The 19,283-nt window shown below is 50.3% G+C and overlaps 1 protein-coding gene across 9 annotated transcripts in view; it reads right to left on the bottom strand.

The window, feature by feature from the left end:
* Nucleotides 1-19,283, bottom strand: part of PIEZO1 (piezo type mechanosensitive ion channel component 1 (Er blood group)) — a 111,578-nt gene that overhangs the window by 12,113 nt on the left and 80,182 nt on the right. For 2 of the 9 annotated variants that reach the window (XM_083513468.1, XM_083513469.1), the window contains exons 16-37: nucleotides 18,598-18,777; nucleotides 17,949-18,046; nucleotides 17,249-17,412; nucleotides 16,318-16,494; nucleotides 15,921-16,046; nucleotides 14,972-15,172; nucleotides 14,174-14,378; nucleotides 13,873-13,977; nucleotides 13,165-13,318; nucleotides 12,543-12,786; nucleotides 12,170-12,266; nucleotides 10,808-10,976; nucleotides 10,088-10,177; nucleotides 9,186-9,274; nucleotides 8,246-8,317; nucleotides 4,855-4,955; nucleotides 4,119-4,212; nucleotides 3,817-3,939; nucleotides 3,061-3,233; nucleotides 2,845-2,966; nucleotides 1,953-2,138; nucleotides 302-560 (exon numbers count right to left, since the gene is read on the bottom strand). In XM_083513468.1, coding sequence (XP_083369594.1) covers nucleotides 302-560; nucleotides 1,953-2,138; nucleotides 2,845-2,966; nucleotides 3,061-3,233; nucleotides 3,817-3,939; nucleotides 4,119-4,212; nucleotides 4,855-4,955; nucleotides 8,246-8,317; nucleotides 9,186-9,274; nucleotides 10,088-10,177; nucleotides 10,808-10,976; nucleotides 12,170-12,266; nucleotides 12,543-12,786; nucleotides 13,165-13,318; nucleotides 13,873-13,977; nucleotides 14,174-14,378; nucleotides 14,972-15,172; nucleotides 15,921-16,046; nucleotides 16,318-16,494; nucleotides 17,249-17,412; nucleotides 17,949-18,046; nucleotides 18,598-18,777 — 3,229 coding nt within the window. Of the gene's footprint in view, nucleotides 1-301; nucleotides 561-1,952; nucleotides 2,142-2,844; nucleotides 2,967-3,060; nucleotides 3,234-3,816; nucleotides 3,940-4,118; nucleotides 4,213-4,854; nucleotides 4,956-6,460; nucleotides 6,578-8,245; nucleotides 8,318-9,185; nucleotides 9,275-10,087; nucleotides 10,178-10,807; nucleotides 10,977-12,169; nucleotides 12,267-12,542; nucleotides 12,787-13,164; nucleotides 13,319-13,872; nucleotides 13,978-14,173; nucleotides 14,379-14,971; nucleotides 15,173-15,920; nucleotides 16,047-16,317; nucleotides 16,495-17,248; nucleotides 17,413-17,948; nucleotides 18,047-18,597; nucleotides 18,778-19,283 lie in introns of all 9 variants that reach the window. The other 7 variants (XM_083513471.1, XM_083513472.1, XM_083513465.1 and 4 more) reach the window with 6 other exon arrangements.

Raw genomic sequence — 19,283 nt, 5'->3', positions numbered from 1 at the left:
CAAGCTATTTAAAAAAAAAAAAGGAGTGAAAAAGGTACTATGCAGGAAATGATATTATTGTGAAATAAACCAGAGAAGGAGGTTGAGGGAAGTCGGGGAGGAATGGGGAAATTTTGAAATTGTGAAAAATATTAATTGTTATGATGTAATATGGGGGGAAATGGAAAATTAATAAATAAAAAAAATTAGAAAAAGTTTCTCCACCCCTTTTGTGGGCAATTATTAGGAGGAAAGTTTTCATGTTCATCATCTCACTTCTACAAGACAAAGGGGAGTTTCACAAGGATTTTGGGGGCCCCACCTCTGTGTAGACGATGGCTGTCATCCAGAAGCGCTTGCTGGGCCGCGGGATGGACAGCATAGCCCACAGGAAGACCAGGATGGGCAGGACCAGCGAGATGACGGAGGCCGTCACCATGTTGTTGAGGATGATGATGAAGTAGCAGAGCAGGTCCGAGTGTCCGGCCACAAAGTGGTAGCAGGCCAGCAGCAGCTGCAGAAAGCGGTTCTGCGAGTGGTAGAAGCGCTCAGACTCCTCCAGCTCCTCGAAGGAGACGTGCCTGGAAAGCACGAACGGGAGAGAGAGGAGGAGAGAGAGTCAGTCAGGCTGAGCCAAAAGGGAAAGCAGCCCCACCTGTGCTGTGTCTGCCTGCCTCGTCACCTGCCCACAGCCAAAGAGGTAACCCGTTTCTGCCACCCTTGATTAAAACAAACATCTTCCAGATTGTAATACATATATATGCCCACTAACTCTGCATTCTCCCATCTGCAAAATGTATTCCAGTTGGCAAAACTTGCATCAGCTGGCAAATTTATTATTTGCCCAAGTATGGTGCAGGGGTTAACAAGCATTGGCAGTAGGACCTTGGAGACCAGGGTTCAAATCCCCACTTGGCCATGAACCCCGCTGGGTGAACTTGGGCCTCTCAGCCTAGCCTACCTCTCAGGGTTGTTGTGAGGATACGATGTGAAGGAGGAGGGCCACACATGCTACCTTGAGCTCCTCAGAGGAAAGGTGGGATAGAAAGGTAATAAACACTTACTTTATTTTTGTTTAGGAGCTCAAGAAGGTGCTTTATACCCAACCAGACACTTTGTCCATCACACTCCAGGCTTCCCTCCAGATGGTTTGGATGACAACTCCCATCAGCCCCAGCATTCTGTGCCTGGAGGATATTGGGGTTGATAGGAGCCCTAGTCCAAAGCAGGTGGAGCATAGTAGATGGGGGAAGGCCAATCGAGCCTATTGTGCCTACTCTGACAGGCAGCAGCTCCCCAGGGTTTCAGATAGGGGCCTTTCCTATCCCTACCTGGAGATGTCCGGAATCAAGCCAGGGACACTTGCCTTTGCTGTAGATCACTTGCCTTGATCTACAGCCCTTTCTCCTGAAAGTGATCCATGCAAACAATTTTCATTCTTCCAACCTCCCTGAGCACCTGCCTCCTGGGGTGGGGAACCACAGGCCTGGGTGTGTGTGAATGTGGCCATCCAGGCCTCTTTATCTGGTCCCCAGGACTCTCCCCAGACTGCATTCTTCAATGGCCCAGATATACACACTCTCCCTGAGTGCTTTGACTGGCTGGAATGTTTCCTTGAACTGCGATAACAGCTCTTGCTTGCTTGGAAGAAGGACTGAGAGATGTGTAGAAACCTGCAGAAACCTTGCTTGCTTGGAAGAAGGACTGAGAGATGGTAGAAACCTGCAGAAAGGCTGGAAAGTAGCCTACTGCCCAGAGGTAAGAGCCACACCCATTTCTCCACCCACTTTTGCCAATGGCCACGCCCACCACTGACATATGACCCCACCCCTGCGGAAGACTGACTACGAGGAAATGCTGCATCCTTCAGGCTGAGAATGGTTCTCTGCCCCTTCCCTGCCCTATACCCACAAAGCTTTGCATATTTACCCACAAAGCCTTGAGCCAAAATAGGCGAACGGCCCCAGTAGTACCTGCTCAGCAGCAGCTCGCTGGCTGTGCGCGGCCGTGCCTTGGAGTAAGTCAGCAGCTCCTGGGAGTTGCTGGGAGGGAGCCTCACGTCGTCCGGGAAGCCCATGGCAGGGATCTGCTCCTCACTGCCGCTTCGGGTGTCGTAGCCAGTGGTGTTATTGCTAAGCACCTCTGCTCCTTCGCACCCACTGCTTGGGGGCGGGGGGAGGGGAGAGAAAGAGGGCAGAAAAAGAAAGTCATGCACCAGCTCCAAAACAGAGCGTATAAATGTCCCCACTCTGTGTTAAATCTTTCTAGGAAAATGCCAACAGACATTAAAAACAAACAGACATAATAAAACAAGAAAAAATAACAGGTAAAGGCAACTTTTCTTTAGTTATAGAATACATAATAAAATGGCATATCTGGACAGGCTTAACTTAAACAAAAGTGGGGAAAGGGTTTAGCAGGAGTCAAAAACAGTATAGCGAAAACACTTTAATATTAATATTTGGGAAATAAAAACAAGGCGGATGGGAGTTCTAGTCCAAAGTTGCTGGATGGCACCATGCTGTGGAAGGTGGACCAAGGAAGAGAGACTTGGGGGGGGGGGGACTCAGGTTCAAGCCCCCACCTCCAGAATGGGGCCTTCCTAAATATACTTCATCCCATCTGTTTTAGGCTGTGGTTATAGAAGAGAAGGCAGCCCATACATGTCCAGGGACACTCTTCTCTCCACTGTTGAGCCCACCCAATTCCGGTGCACCAAATGCAGGCTGAGGAGCAGCCCCTTGCTTGAATTACATGCCGTTAAGCTCCCACAAACTCCGCTTGGGGTGGAGGGAGGGGCCCCACACAGATCCAACATGTGGCTTTGACCTCCCCCCCAGCAGCCCTCTGCCCCTATGCACCTGCCTGGAAGCCATGCTGTCTGGAGACTCTGCCGCCGTACCCGGCAAGGCGGTGTCCTCTGAGGTATTATCTGTCGCTGCTGGTTTGTACAGCCTGTCCAGGACGCTCCTCTGAACCTCGCCCACCTGCAAAGTTTTACATGCCATCACCAAGTGGGTCATACCTCACCCCTTCCAAAAGACGCCCCTCCCAAGCCCAGCTGTACCAAGCTAGGCCTACCTGATCCAGCTGTTGCGTGAGGACGAATCTCTCCAGTCCCAACACGGCAGACAGCTGTTCGTGCTCCTTGGTAAAGGCCCGCAGCCACTGTGTGAGCCCATCCACCGTGGCCTGGCACAGCACCCACAGGAAACCCAGAACGTTCAGCACCCGCTGCACCACGTTGCTCTTCTCTGCATAAAAGGAGAGCCTGGTTGAAGGACGCCAAATGTCCATCGAGAACGCCATCTCTGATCCCTGCAGTGGGTAACCAGTTTCCCCAACACCATGGTCTCTGGGAAAATATCCCTAACCCAACTACTGCTTCCTAGCAACCAGGGCCGGCCCTACTGTTGGGCAGCAGATACTGAGGGAGAAAGAGCTGCAGCATTTTTGTACACGCTGCTTGGCTGGATAACTGCAAAATTCTGAGATGTGCAAATTTCTAAGGCTAAAACTCTATTTTGGTTCAGAACCATTAGGCAGGGTGAGTTTAAAATGCCATTCCTCGTCGCTATAGCAGCAACCAGAGTGGCCATACCATTAGGCGACAGATGCTGAGGGACAATAAATTACAGCAAGGTGCTGGAAGGGCAGGACTGTGTGGGTCATGCAGTCTACACTACACTCCTTGTGCTCCCCCCTCCCAACTCACCCTGCATCTGTGAAACAGGAAAATGAATCCTCTGCTGCGGTTCTTGCAGATGAATGTGGCTCAAAGGCAGCCCAGTACACAGGGAATGCCCTACCTGAGTGTAGTCCCACTGAGCAAGGTACCTGGAGCAGCCTCTTCTTCCTCTTCCTCTTCTTCTTCTTCCTCCTCTTCTTCCCCCTCTTCCCCTTTGCTGCTGGCCCTGTCTGCCATTTCACCTCGCTGGGATTCCCCTTTGGTTAAGTCACCTGCAAGGCACAGATACGGTCACACCCTCCCGCCTGGTCTGGCTACCCCAGTGCTCATCAGAGCCGGGCCTCCTGCCAATGTGGACCAAGAGGGCCAGGCAGCAGGGGTCAACTTGAGAGGGGCCACCTCCGCCCAGCCCAGTCGGAAAGGAGAGGGGAGAGGGTACAGGAGGACCTGCCTTCTGCCTGCTCCACCTTTCGCTGCTCCTTCTCCTGCCGCTGCCGCTCACGCAGTGCAGACTTGGCGTTGGTCACCCAGGCCTGGTAAGCCAGCTGCAAACAAAGCGACAAAATGCATAAACGAGAAAGCAGGAAGGAAGAAAAGGCACGACTCTGAGCTGGAATGCAAGGCAACCTCATATCAATGCAGCCTCCATCAAAAGATGTCCGAGAGGTTGAAGGCGCAACTAAAAGCAACACCAGGTTAATGTTGATGGCAGGCACCCACCAGCACCCCAATGTCTTGGGAGTCATTCAGTGTTCCCTGGCACTTCGCCTTGTAACATATTTCAACTGCGTGTGGTATGTGAAAGAAAGGGCTCATCCACACTTCTGCAGAAAACCCAACAGATCCCCCCCTCCCCCGATTCAGCAATAAACAGCGGGTTTTCCCGGGAAAAGCAGAGGGACAAAAGAAGAACTTCTTGGACCCATGTATCTTGGGAGAAACGGAAGTGTGGGTGAACTGAAAGTAGCTTCCCATGAGTACTTTGGGGCATGCACAGAGTGCTCATTAGTGAGTAATTGCAGTTGGAGTGACCCGTGAAGGATGGGAGTGGGGAAAGCCTGCCTCCAGGCAGTGGGGCGAGCACATCGCGGGGTGCCTTCTTGTCACCCCCCAGACATGGCACCCAGGGCGCACCGCCCCCCTGCCCCCCCCTTGCGACGCCACTGCTTCTGCTCCCAACTTCTCACCTGGAATGCGCTCTGTTTCGGGGGCTTCTGATCCTCCAAGACCGACTCCTCATCCTCCTCACTGTCCGTCTCAAACAAGAAATAGTCTCCCGAGTGCAGCACTGGAATCCAAAAAGACCCCACCATTAGGAAGTTCCCTTGTTTGCCCCCCACCCTGCAGACATGCAGAAAAAGAGCCCAAGAGCCCAAGTGTGACTTAAAAGACAGCTAAAAGAAGGGCACATAGAGAGGAGAACCGGTTCATTGCCCCTAGTAAAAAAGGCAAGAAGGAGGGGGCATGCAAAGAGCCTGCCTGGCTTTGGACTGGCGAATGGGAGCTCTGGTTACAATCCTGCTTTGCTGGGGGCTGAACATTGGGTCCACCAAAGGCCAATGATCTGGTCTGATGCCGAGACAGGCACTACCTCCCTATAACAGAACAGGGAACAGATTGGCTCAGTGACACAAGCCTGGTCTGCCCCAATGCCACCAGGGGCGCCAGAGCATCCTCTGGAAGCAGAGATCAGGATGCAAACACTGGACAAGAGATCCTGGAAAGGGTCAGCTACTTTCAGGTCATCTGCAGAGGCCTTTCGTCAAGTGAGGGCAGTAGGAGTGGCCTTTCTCCTTAGTGCAACACTCTGCCTCTGAAATGTGCTTCCAAGCTCCATGCACCTGCTGCATGGCCTTATGAGCTGAAGGCATTGGGTAAAAAAAAACATTTTATTTATCTGCCCAGGCTTTTGAATTGGGGTTTGCATTACTTCATGACGTCATGTTTTATACCAGGGGTGGCTATCTGTTTTTGGCTCAAGAGCTGCAGTCACCTGCAGGCTAATGGTGAGTATGGTAAAAAAAATGGGTTTGCTCACCCCCACACTCACAGGACACAGAGCAGCTGAGCAGGTAGGCTATTCTACAGCAGGTTCCTGGGGTAGACAGAGAGTTGGAATCTCTGTCCGCTCTGGTGCCATGCCATTCCTGCTGCCACGGCCAAAATTATTTGAAGGGACTTGAAGAACCAGGAAAATTTCCTTTTCAGTGGAGAGGAACTCAGGCCCCTGGGCCCACAAAATAGCCACCTCTGTTTTCTGCTGCCGTTAGCTTTTGGGATTTCATGCTTTATACAGGTTTCTACCTAGTTTTAGCAATCATATCAACCATATGTTTATTCCTTTGTGTTAGTTTTTGGTTTGCAAGCCATCTTGAAAAAAGTGGGGATTACAAATTATATTATTATTAATTAGATTTATATACCATACTTCATCATTAGATCTCAGGGCAGTTCACAAAATGTCACACACACACACACACACACACACACAAAAGCCTTGCTCCCTCCTCTTCGCTTTCGTTATATGCTGGTCCCCCATTGCAGTGAAATCAAAATACAACTCCACAACTCTCACACTACATTTTCTTGGGTTGCTGCAATTATAAAGTGCAGATACCCACAGAAGAATCAAGGAGGGGGACACTAGCTTGTGGCAGCGATTCCCATTCTGAAGAGGGCTGACAAGCCAGGAGGGAGCAGGAATTTGGGTGCTTCAACACGACAACAACACGGGCAGCACACACTGCTGCTGCTACTACTAGTCCTGGGTTGCTTGGTTCATGCGGACGTTACCACTGTAATGCCCCCTCGTCCCTACAGTGCGTCTGTCCACCCTAGAGGGAGCAGCTACTTCCTTGCTGGAAAGCAGAGCAGGCGATTCTGGGCTCCCCTCTACTGAGCGCGGTCCTCCTTGTTGCAGCGAGCAAGGAAAAAAGCAGAAAAGGTCATCCTGAACCATTGTGCACTTGGGTGGTGAAATGATGGCATGGTCTGCTAACAGCCACTGCACAAGCGTGTGATGTTCTTCTCTGGCACTTGTTCATGCAAACGCTGCCGCTGATCTGAACCACTCTGCACATAAGGTGACGTGCCTGCCCAAATGTCCTGGGACGAAATGCAGGAAGCTGACTTATGCTGAGGAAGCCCACTGGTCCATCGAGCTCAGTATCGCTTAGACTGCCAGGAAACGGCTCCCCAGCTTCTACCAAAGGGGTCTTCCCCTTTCTTATTGTCTTCCCCACCCATGCAAAGCATGTGCTCTTCTCCCCCCCCCAAGCTACAAACCATCTGCAATGGAGGATGGGGTGTGCATTTTCTGTCCACAGTGCATACACATCTCTCAGATTTCGGCAGGACTTGTGCAGGAAAATATTCCAGCGGATTTTGTCAGGTGTGTCCATTTCTCACTGTGCAGGTCTTGATACCTCTTCCTTGGGAAGCTGCTTTACACAGAATCAGACCATGGGCTCCACCTAGCTCGGTATTGTCTACACTGGGATGCTGGGATTTGAACCCGACACCTTTGGCATGCAGCACAAATGCTCTGCCACTGGGCTACAGTCCCTCCCGTTCCTCAGTTCAACAGCCCTTTGCAGATGGAAAATTTGTTGCTTTCATACCTAACAACTGCAAGTAATCCTGGTGTTTTTATAGTTCCTATCTATCTATCATCTATCTGTCTATCTATCTATCTATCTATCTATCTATCTATCTATCTATCATCTATCATCTATCATCTATCATCTGTCATCTGTCATCTGTCATCTGTCATCTATCATCTATCATCTATCTATCTATCTATGGCTATTTGTAGGTGTGTCGTTGATTTATTTTGTGGTTTTATCTTTTATTGTACATCACACCCTAGCATCCTTTAGGAGAGAGGGTGATTCAGGAATTCAGCAAAATACATAAAAGCATTAGCTGGTCCTGGACTTTGGAAAGGGAAGCCTGACCACTGGGGAGAACCCAAAAACCTTGGAAACCACAAAGCTGGGGAGAATAACCGAATATCCATAAAGGTTCAAGGAATCTTGAGATTTTTTCTTTTTCTTTTGCACAATCTTCTGGCAGAGGGATGCTTGCACCTATGGTGTTTATTGGGCAGGGTTAGGAACATAAGATATAAGCTGCTTTATATGGAATCAGAGCATTGGTCTACCCGGCTCAGTATTGTCTGCACTGACTGGCAGCAGCTCTCCAGGGTTTCAGGCAGGGGACATTCCCTGGAGATGCCAGGACCTTCTGTATGAAAAGCAGGTGCTCTACAACTGAGCTACAGTTCCCTTTCATGGTGAAGAGAACCGGGGGAGAAAGATCTGAGAAACCCAGAGAAGTATCAAGTCAGTGTGGAGCAGAGCATGCACGAGAGGGGGCTGGACAAGGAGCCCACAGAGGAATGAGAGAGAGAGAAAACCCAGATGAGAGGCGTGCAGAATGGAAGTGCTAGAAACCAACCACCTGGGTGGGTTTGCGTTAGTGATGACCCCCCACCAGCAGAGTTAGAGGTGCCTTAGAGCAAGATGAGGTGATGTTAGGATGCCCATCGAGCCCTTCCAGACCAGGCCTGGGCAGTACCTGTGGCATGATCCAGCCAGGGGCGCCACCACTGCTTCCTCTGGCGGGAAGCCTCCTTCTTGGTCCCTGCCTCTGTGGAACAGGGCACAAGGAAGCATGAGGGACGGGCCAAGGACCCCCACCCTGCATGTTGCTGCCAGCTCAGACGAGGGCAGCTGGCGACCTCTGAAGGCAAAGAAATGCTCTCCTCTGAACCCACAAGGCTAGGCAGGGGCAGGAGGGCAGACTTGGCCAGGGTAAGATGGGCAGCCCCTAATGCTGCTCAAGAACGCAGGCAAGCAGAAGCCTGTCAGCCTCAGTGGGGTCCCACCAGTCCCAAGTGCAGTACGGAAGAGGCCCACCGCACAGGACTGTTTGGGAGCACTGCAGGGGGTTCTACTAGATGACCCTTGGGGTCCCTTCCAACTCTACAATTCTATGATAAGGTATGAACAGTAAAGATAATACTGCACTTTGAAAATTCAGTGTCAAAATGTGACACTGTAGTTAGAGGATCAGAAAGACACTTTGCTGGAGGAGCAATGTTGAGAGAGAAACCAAGAACTGTAAGACACACATCTAGCCTCCGTTCCCCATCTAGCCTCTGTTCCTAAACCCCGGCATTTAGGTGTTGAAAATTATGTTGCCTCCAAAAAGTGGAGCCCACCTGACTGAGGATGAAATACTATTTGTATTAATTAGGGAATATCCTTTGGCAGTGAACAGGTTGGCAATGTGTCTGTGGGAAGATGAAGGCTCCACACAGTCATGGAAGGTCACAGGGAAACCAGGGTCAAACTGGGTGTCTAATCATGAGTGTGCAGGCCAGAGAGGGCCCCAATTGACAAGGGATGGGGGTCAGGAGTTCAAAACCAGAAGAGTTCTCTGGCAAGGCTTCCAGCACTTTGAAAGCAGACCCCCACCCCACCCCATACTCCCAGCCCCAGAATCTACTTCGTACCTGGGCTCTCTGTCTCCAGTGTCTCTTCTGAGTCAGCTGCAGTCTGTCCCTGGTGGTACTTTTCTTGCTTGGCCCGGATCCGCTCCATCCTGCAGGCACGTGGCAATTTCAGGAGTGTGGCCCATTGTGCCCCCTCTGTCTGGTTTCCCACCCCCTATGTCTAGGTCCCATGTGATCAGAGAAGCAAGGGAGGACACCCATGTCTCAGCCCTGTTATGTCTGTTCTCCAAAATCTCTGGTCATCCCCAAGTCACTTGTGCCAGGGATCTGATCCACTCCATCTTACACAATGTTATCAAGCTCCATCCTAGGAACTTCTGCACCCCACCCCCCATTTCTGCCTTCAGATAACTTCTGGGAAAGCCAGTTGCGCAGCACCTGGTAAACAAAAATGCCCCCATCAGCGCCCCGGAAATGACTGCGTTGCACCCATGCTATCTGCTGCGTAGGATTGGTTCTTAGAGTTTGACGAGAGAACAGAGAGCCTGAAATAAGCAGCCCGTGGCTGGCAGGCAAAACGTGCAATTGTTCCATCAGGAGAGTGTCCTCTTTCCTAAGCATGTTTCTTGCACTGGGTGATCAAGTACTTCAGGCAAAGGCATCTAAGACCCATCCCTTGGTGCCAAGGGAAGCTTCCTAAAAAGCCTAATTGCTGCTGGAGGGGTGGGGGCAGGAGAGGAGGGGGAGCTGGGTGGAAAGGAGGCGGCACTTGGCTTCACACCATCCCTGGTCCCAGGGCTCCAGAGCGAGGGGATAAAACTCTTGTCTCTTGTTCCACACCTCCCAGCTGTATGAAATTCCTTGATGCCCGGGAACTGGGCTAGAAGCTGCTGAGGACTAGCATGCCCCAAGCTGCTGAACCAAGAAGACGCTTCTCCGCTCTCCCCACCCACAAAACTCACTGGCGCTTGAGCTGCACTAAGGACTTCTTTTCCGCCTGGTGGTGGAAGCTCATGCTCTTGATCATCCTGGCCTTGAAGAGAGCACAGCCCCTGTGGAGAAGAGACAAAGCGGTGGAGAATGGTTGGAGGAGACCCTCCCTTTGTGGTCACGGCTGGCACCAACAACCCTTTCTTTCCAGCACCAGCCTAAATTTTTGCATTTTCTGGAACTCAGAGTCATCCAGTGAAGCTGAACGTTGGAAGATACAAGACGGATAAAAGAAAGTTCTTCTTCAAGCAGTGCATTGTTAAAACTGTGGAACTCACTTCCACAGGAAGCAGTGCTGGCCAGCAACTTAGATGGCTTTAAAGGAGAAGACAAATTCATGGAGGAGAAAACTACTAGCCACAATGGCTATTTTTCTACCTCCACTGTCAGAGGCAATAATGCTTCTGGAAACCACAGGAGGGGAGAGTCCTGCTCTTGTGCTTTCCGCAGGGTTTCCCCACAGGCATCTGGTTGGCCATTGTGAGAACAGGATGCTGGACCACATGGTCCATTGGCCTGATCCAGCAGGCTCTCCTTGCATTCTTAGCTCCTCCCAGGCACCCTGCAACACTGGGGAGCAGGAAGGACACAGCTCTCAGATCAAGCCCACAGTTTTGCTGGTGACCCTCCAAAGACTGTCCCTCCCCAACTGTGTGCCAGATTCCCCCTTGCCCCAGCCCTTCCACACCCACCTGGAGGCTTGCAAGGCAGAGGCCTGGAGATCCGCCACAACATGCTGGAAATAGTAGCTGAGGAAGGCCCTGCGCTGGAGGAGCAGGAAGAAGAAGCAGATGCTGTCCCAGATGATGCCAGCTTCTTCCACGGGCAGCGAACAGTCCTGGTTCTTGTCCACATCCTTGGCTGGCAAAGAAGAGGGAAGGGGTGGCTCAGCACACAGGACCTTTTTTGGCACAGAGCAACAGAGGACAGAGGGGTTGGATCCTCCCACTCCCGGCCTGAGGCGGCCAACAGGATCCTCCCTGCCACACACCGACATCCACTGATCTGTGGGAAACGTGGTTTGCTCCTCACTGTATTTTGGCTCTCCTAAATGGGAAGCCATGCTTCCCAAACCAGGAATGGGCCTCTGACAAAGAAATGGCTCCCATGCTCTCTCCCTGCTCCCACTTGCATCTTTACAGCAGGAGCTGAGGAGGTTGGAGCCACTTCTTTGCATTTTGGCCAAATCAGAAGCACAGCAGAATGCAAAAGTGGGCCCTCAAGTTCAGACTGTGTGAGATTTATTGACACCCTGCCTTGTGAGGAAGGGCTGTGGCTCAGTGGGAGAGCAGCTGCTTTGCATGTAGAAGGTCCCAGGTTCAGTCTACAGCATTTCCACATAAGGCTAGACAGGACTGAGAAAGTGGGTAGCATTTGGGCCAGGACCACGTATCTCCCAGGAGGCGAATTCCACATCCTGGCAGCTGCATCCAAAAGGGCTCTCTTCTAGCTGCCCTCCTGTCTTACCACAGCTGACCATTGGACTGAAAGGAAGGAAAGCTTTTGGAGTGGAAAATAGGTCTTGTGCAAGTTCATATGAGATAAACTGCAACAGGCAGTATATAAATAAACAAATTAACTATCTATTTTGGGAAGCTGTTGGCTTGTTGGCTCTGAATTTGGGCCCCTCTTAAGAGATTGTAGCTAAATTTTGCACGATGGTCCCTAAGTGGATTTGGATACCATTGGAGGCCATTTTTAACAGAACCTTCCCAAACTGCACTGATTTTAACCTATGATTACAAAACTGCAGTTTTTCTTTCTTTTCACAAAATTCACAAGCAACTCCAGGTACAAGGGGACTAGTGCTTCAATCAATCAATCAATCAATCAATCTGAAAGGGATGCAATTCGTAAGGGATTCAGGAAGTTTAGCATGCCAGACTTTCAGCTGACCCCCAATACTCCAGCCCACTTTACTTCAGCCCACCTTTTCCAGTTCTGTACTCCCCCTCCCCACCAGCCTAATACAGGAAGAAGTTGTGATGAAACTCAGAAAAGAGAGTGGGAGGCACCCTTGCTGTCAACCACCACCTCCCATTGCAAATACTCACGGTCGTAGTAACCCTTGACAGTGCAGGCCAGGCTGAAGAGCTGGATCACCCAGCAGAAGTTGTTTTGCATTTGCTGGACGAAGACACAGGACAGGAGCTAAGAGGAAAGAATCGCATAAAGGGGTGCATAAACATGAAGGAACACAGAAAGAGCTGTGTGCATTCCAATCTGAAATTCAGATACACTACTGAGAAAATCTGGATAGGTCAGGCAACCCCAGCTGCACACACACGTCCCCGAACCCAACCTATTCTGCATGCGTAGTTTAACCTGCTTCTGCGGATCACAGTGAAGGGCAAGAAGCTGGGCAGAGAACCGAAGAAACTCTGCTCCCCATGCCACCCCAATAGCACAACGGTGTCCTGCCCCTACCGCGAGCATGTTCTTGGCAACAATGACGGTCACGTTGTAGAGAATCAGGCAGTCCCACAGCATCAGCCGGGCTCTGAGGGGCCGGCGCAGCATGGCGGTGCCACAGAGCAGCAGGTAGAAGCAGGCCATCAGGTATCCCAGGCCAAAGACGCTGATGCGGTTGGCGCCTGCGACAAAGACGATGACCAGCACGAACCAAAAGAGGTAGCGGAACACACACACCTTCAGCATGTCAAGGTAAGACCTGGTGAGAAAGAGATGGGGGGGGGAGGAAATACTTAAGAAGAGGCATGCTAGATCAGACCAAGAAAGCAGAGGACCAAATGGCCTCAGGATCCCTGCCAACTCTACCATTCTGCGATTCCCAGTCACTGGCATTCAGAGGCCTACTGCTTCCAACAATGGAGACAAAATGTAGCCATCATGGCAGGCGGCCACTGATAACCTTATCCCCCAGGAATTTCTCTACTCCAAAACCCATCCAAGTTGGTGGCTCTCATGACCTCTTCCAAGAAGTGAATTCCACAAGTTAACTAGGCCCTGTGTGAAGAAGTGCTTCCTTTTGGCTCCACCATGCCCTGGTTGCTGGAGGCCGATGGAGCACACAAGCTCTCTGTCTCACCTGCAGTTAACAAAGTTGGGCACAGGGTTTGGCTTCTCCTGTAGTAACTCAAGCTGCTCCTTGTTGTCACCGGCCAGTTGCACCCACTCTTCGGTCTGCTCGTCCACAAAGACCTTCCATTGCCGTGAGGCACAAAGTAAGAGGAGGAAGTCACCTATGAAAAGCAAGGCGGGTTAAAAATAAATAAATTCAGGCCACGCACCCAATGAGAAGGGTCGTGGGGTTAAGCAACAGGGGCATGATTGGCAGAGGCACCTGCCTTTTTGGAAATGGAACAGGGCCCAGGAATCTCTCACGTCCTTTCCCAGGGGCTGCACCCAACACTCGTCCCTCCTTCTAAATGCTGCAGCTCACTAGTCCAGGATGAGTCCAGGGGAGTCTGTGGCCTGCTAGGCATCCTTGGACTCCAGCTCCCATCAGCCCCAGCCAGCATGGTCAGGGATGATGTGAGTTGTAGTCCAACAGCACCCAGAAAGTGACAGGTTTCCCCAGCTCATTTAAAGGAGCTGTTCCTGGTGCTGAATCCCAGTCGCTCTCAGACTCAAGATTCAATTGGCCATGCAGAGTAATGGGGCAAAGACTCCCACAGTGGCCCCAGGAAAGACTGGGTGTTGAATGCCGCAAGACCTCGCTTTGCCGGGCTCACTCCGCCACTGCCTGCCACAGGGGAGGGTCGAAATGGCACAAGGGCAGTTTCACAGTACTCACTCATGAGATTGATGGAGTTGGGCTTCATGTAGAAGTCTGGGAAGTACATCCACTTGATGAGAACAGAGTTGATGGGGATAGCATGGCTCCACCTCCAGGGGTAGTCTAAGGGAGGTAAGAGGGGGTGAAAACGCTGGCAAGTAGCAAAGGGCGCCTGCATAGGCACCTCCGTCTTCCCCAAACCCCCCGCCTGCAGAATGGGGTACAGAGGCAGAATGATCTCTCTGCGAGAGATTGCCACACACTCTTGGAAGAAGGCTTGTCCTTCTAGACCTCCAAGGGTCCCAAAATTGTCACTCACCGATACAGAGTACTGGAGGGATACCAACGCACAGGAGGTATTGAAAGAGCAGGAAGAACGCCAGGAAGAGACAGTACTTGGGCCAGAGCCTGGCAATGGCATGTCGCCGACGGCGCGTCAGGATGACGACCAACCAGCAGCCGTGAAAGATCACCATGAAGTTCATGCGCTGGCCAATCACATTCACCGTCATCAGGAAGCAGATCTGGATAGGTGGGGAAAGAGGAGAGACGGGAATTCGTAAGACAGTGGCTTTGGTAATGGGGTCTCAGACAAGAAATGCGGGAACAGGGAGCCTGGAATAAAGCTCTTGTCCCAAAATGTGTGTGTCTGGGGTGTGTGTGTGACACCTCCTTCCAAGTTCAGATAATATATAATGATATATTTTATGGCTTCAACCCACCCTGGAACCTTGTGGAGAAGGATGGGTGAGAAATCCAATAAAATAAATAACTACTAGGCTAAAACAAATTAACTATTAGGTTAAATATGTTGCAAAAGTCTCCTTGGACTATTGATGAAGGCTGGCATACTAATTTATTAAATAAAATAAAATAAATAAAATAAAATAAAATAAAATAAATAAAATAAAATAAATAAAATAAAATAAAATAAAATAAATAAAATAAAATAAAATAAAATAAAATAAAATAAAATAAAATAAAATAAAATAAAATAAAATAAGTAACCAGATTTTGCCACCGACTGGCAGATGATGCTTTCAATATTGCCCCACCACTCTGATTTCCAAGCCATGCAGATAATCAAGACCTGTCAATACGCCCTCTGCCCTCTCACCTCTAGGCCAAACTTGTAGTAGAAGTAGTTGACAAAGTATTTGATGCAGTTTAGCAGGCCTTTATCCAGGTTCTGACGGGTTGCATTCTCAAAGACTGTCTGGGTGACCGGAGGCACCAGCTGGTGTTGCTTACGGTAGTATTCCTGGCACCGGTAGACAATGGCCTCGAAGACCAGCAGAACCAGCACTTGCAAATGGTTCTGGAGAAGAGAGAGACACACAGAGAGAAAAGAGATAGCAGAGTCTAGTGACTGAGGTGGAGAGAAGAGAACGAGGCTGCAAAATAACAAACTTCCTAAGCTGGGATTCCAAAATGCCACCTTCCCGGGTTAGGATTGTGGGTGGATGCTGAGGAACAGTTAAAATGATTAAATCACCCAGGTAGTGTGTGGATATGAAGGCTCTGAGCCACCACAGGAACAAAAACAACAAAAGCACCACTGCTACTGACCATTGCCTTGACTCATCCCACATTTTCACAGAAGGAACTGAAAAAATGTTTTCCCACCTCTAGTTTAAGTACTAAATTTCGTATCTGTAAAATGTCCTGAAGGGCTTTTCATGACAAAGGGCAGCATAGGAATTTATTGTATGATTGAAAATCCACCACTGTGGCAATGAAGCCAAAAAACATGACTGGGTTATATCAAAATGGTTGCCAACCTTCCTTCTGGATACAGCTTCCCCTTCCCAAATAGCAGATCTTCCCAAATCATAGCAGATGCCAGAAGCGAAAGGAGTCGGAGGCATTAAGAGAGCTGGTGTGGTCTAATGATCTGGGAGACCAGGGTTTGAATCCTCACTCACCATGCAGCTGACTGGATGACATGTCTCTCTGAACCTAATCTACTTCCCAGGGCCATTGGAAGGATAAAACGGGGAGGGGAAGAACCATGTACCTTGAGCTTCTTGGAGGAATGTAATAAATAAGATGGGTTGACCACTCACCTGTATGTAACCCAGGTTGGGGTACTCCTTTCTGATCCCAAACCAGTTCGCTGGGTCAACAGGATGCTGGTAGAGTGTTGAGTTGCCAATCTCCTCTGGCTGCAGATTGGTGTTGTTGAGCTGAGGCTACGGAGCAAGCAAAGATTATATCATTATTTGCCTTGTAATGCAACAGTATACCTTACGATACAAGAGATCAAAATTGGGATATTATATTCCTTCTAGAGTTGCAAGGAAAGAAAAAGCCCCCAAGATGGTGGGGGAGAACGCCTGACCCTAATCTCATTGGTCTGGAACAGAACAAAAATAAGAAATTTGCGGGATGACTGAATGTCAGTTTTCGGCTGCCACCCCAAACACACACCCAGAGACAGGTTTTGGAGCCCATCTCCCATACCTCTGTGCAGTTGTAGGAATAATCTTCTGGGTTGACAATCTTCAGCTGATAAAGCATCTTGCAGACAATGATAATGCAGACCCAGATGGTGGAGAGGCACGAGGCCATGTGGCTGAAACGGCAGTAGGGGATGGCAAAGGCCCACAGCACCATCAGCACAAAGTTCATCACCGACACCTAGATGAGAGGAGAGAAGCAGAGGGTGGAGACTTGCAGGAGTGGAGTGGCTGTATGGCTACATACACACCAGACATTTAAAGTATAGTTGTATCTTGGAAGTTGAAAAGAATCCATTCCAGAAGTCTGTTCGACTTCCAAAATGTTCGGAAACCAAAGCGCAGCTTCTGATTGGCTGCAGGAAGCTCCTGCAGCCAATTGGAAGCTGCAGAAGCCGCATTGGATGTTCGGCTTCCAAAAAAAGTTCAGAAACCAGAACACTCACTTCCAGGTTTCGATCGTTCAGGAGCCAATCTGTTCGACAACTAAGGTGTTCAAAAACCAAGGTGCGACTGTACAACCCCCCCACCCAAGAAAAAGAATCTTGGAAACTGAAAGTTTACCCCTCACAGAGCTGCAATTCCCAGCACCCTTAAACTACAGTTCCCAGGATTCTATGGGCATGGGGGAAAAGAGCTTTAAATGTACACTGTGTACTCCTTGCCCATTGGCAGTCATACCTGCAAAACGCCTGAATCTGGTGCACAGCTCAGTGTTTTGCCTTTATTTTTAAAAAGTATGTTTGCAGTCCCATGTTACAGAGAAAATATGTCACCATTGCCAGGATGGGCAGGGGCTAGGTGAGACTCACAACAGCCACAGAGAGCGTCTGGAGGGTCAGAGGGGGCATGTCCCCTTCTCCATTCCCCCAGGGGGGCCTCCTCCCTTCAGCAAACTCCCTGGCTCAATCTCTCCTCTCCCCTTGCAGCCTCACCTCCTGCAAGGCCACCCAGACGACGTAGAGAGCCACCAGTTTCAGGATGTGCAGCTCAAGTAGACGCAGGACGAAAACTCGGATGCGGCCAAGGATGCTGGAGAACTTCCTGCCCAGCACCATCAGGCGTTCCAGCACCAAGCCCCATTTGCTGGGCACACCCTCTGCAGCGGGGAAAACAGGGGAGGGAGGCAGGGGTCAGTGAGGCAGAGCTGGGAGCATTTCGCCTTGCTGGATTTGTATCTTTCAAGCCTACTGTTGCCCTCCCCAAGACAGAAAGCGAGCCGAGAGAGAAAGGCCAGTACAAAAGCGGACATTCTGATCTGGAGAAAGCCCAAGATTTCAAATGGTGATCCGTAAAGGAAAATGCACATCTGAATGAGTTTGATTCTCAGGGTTTTTGTACTTGTGTATCCTCTTCCACAGGCACATCACGGCTGTAATGTGCAAAAAGTGGTTTGTTGGGTGGGGAGAGAGGAGAGCCCTAGATATGGGGAGAGCATAGGCCCTCTTTGCATTGGAAGACAAGAGGGTGGAGGAAAAGAAAGAAAGAGATACCTTAGAGACAGGAAAAGAAGAAGAAAACCTGCTTGTAATTTTCCTCTTGGATATTGTAAATTCTGGACAGGAGAGCTCTGTGCTTCTCAAGGGCCTATTTTCCCCACTGCCTGCTGACCTCAGGAGAAGACCTTCTGCTTACCCTCGGAAGCAGCATCAACTTCAGCTTCTGGTTCCTGGTCTTTGGCCTCACCGTCCTCAGGCTGCAGCAGGACACGGCTCCCACTGGCCTCTTCATTCCTGAAATCCAGAGGAGTGGCAAAAAAAGATCAGGCTCAGGGCAGACAGTTTAGCCTGGGGAAATTCCTGGCGCCAGAAAGGCAACCTTTCCCAAGTATGGGACAGGACGCCAGGGGTTTAAGCCAGAGCTTCTCTATAGCAGGGATGGGGACCCTGCGGCTCGCTTGGTGTGGTTGGACCACACCCCCCTCTTCCCCAAGCCGGTACATCTTCCCCTTCACCTACTCACTGGCTTTGGAGGTGGTGGTGAGGTTTCAGCAGGGGAAAGGGAGCTTCAGCAGGGACTGAGCTAGCAATTCAAGAAGGGACAAATGTTCTTGCATTGCTTGGCTTCCTTGCTGTGCACTGAAAAAGCAGCTCCTCTTTCTCAACACACACACACTTTCTTTTTCATTGACTTAATGCTATTGCTAGAGAGCTGAGAGCCAGATAGCCTTGCTTCTCTGCCGCAAATCAGTCAGGGATCCCCATCTCCTTTCTGTTTAGGAGTCCATGGACGGAGCTATCTCCAAACCACCACAGGCTGTTGTTAGAGGGACCGCATTACATACCCCAATGCGTGTGAGCCATCGACCCGCAGCGGAATGACATGCTCCAGGTCAGTGATGCGCATGAAGGGGCGGTGGAAGTAATGCAGCTGCAGGATGCAGGCCAACAGGAAGAAGCCCGGGATGAAGATGCTGGAGAAGAGCTCTGAGACACTGAACTGCTCCAGGCCCAGATCAGCCAACCTGGGAGAGGGAGAGGGGAAAGCACATATATATAAAGAGACATTGGCCAGGGAGATCAAGGCAGGTGCGGGAGACCTACAAAAAGGTGGAAACACAAATATCAACAATGCAAGGACACACTTTCCCTACAAGAAAAATGTGCAATCCTGTTGGGTTTTCTTTATTGGGGAAAAAGGGGATTGAGGAAGGGTGAATGTAAGACAAACCTGCTGGATCAGGCCAATAGCCCATCTAGGTTCAGCATGCTGTTCTTAACAGTTGCTGGCCAGGTTCCCATGAGAAGCCTGCAAACAGCATTCTGCCCACTTGCAATTCCCAGCAACTGGCCCCCAGAGGCACAATGCCTCTGACAGTGGAAGCAGAACACAGCCATGTTGTCTAGTAGCCGTTGATAGGCTTTATCTACCGTATTTTTTGTCCCATAGGATGCTCCGTCCCATAGGACGCACCTAGTTTTTTTTGGGGGGAAATAAAGGAATTCCCCCCCTTTATTTCCCCCCCAAAAC

The sequence above is a fragment of the Podarcis liolepis genome (assembly GCF_965112155.1).
Source record: "Podarcis liolepis genome assembly, chromosome: 7".
Taxonomy (NCBI): domain Eukaryota; kingdom Metazoa; phylum Chordata; class Lepidosauria; order Squamata; family Lacertidae; genus Podarcis; species Podarcis liolepis.
Note: the sequence above shows the minus strand (reverse complement) of the source record. Positions and strands in the feature narration are given on the sequence as shown.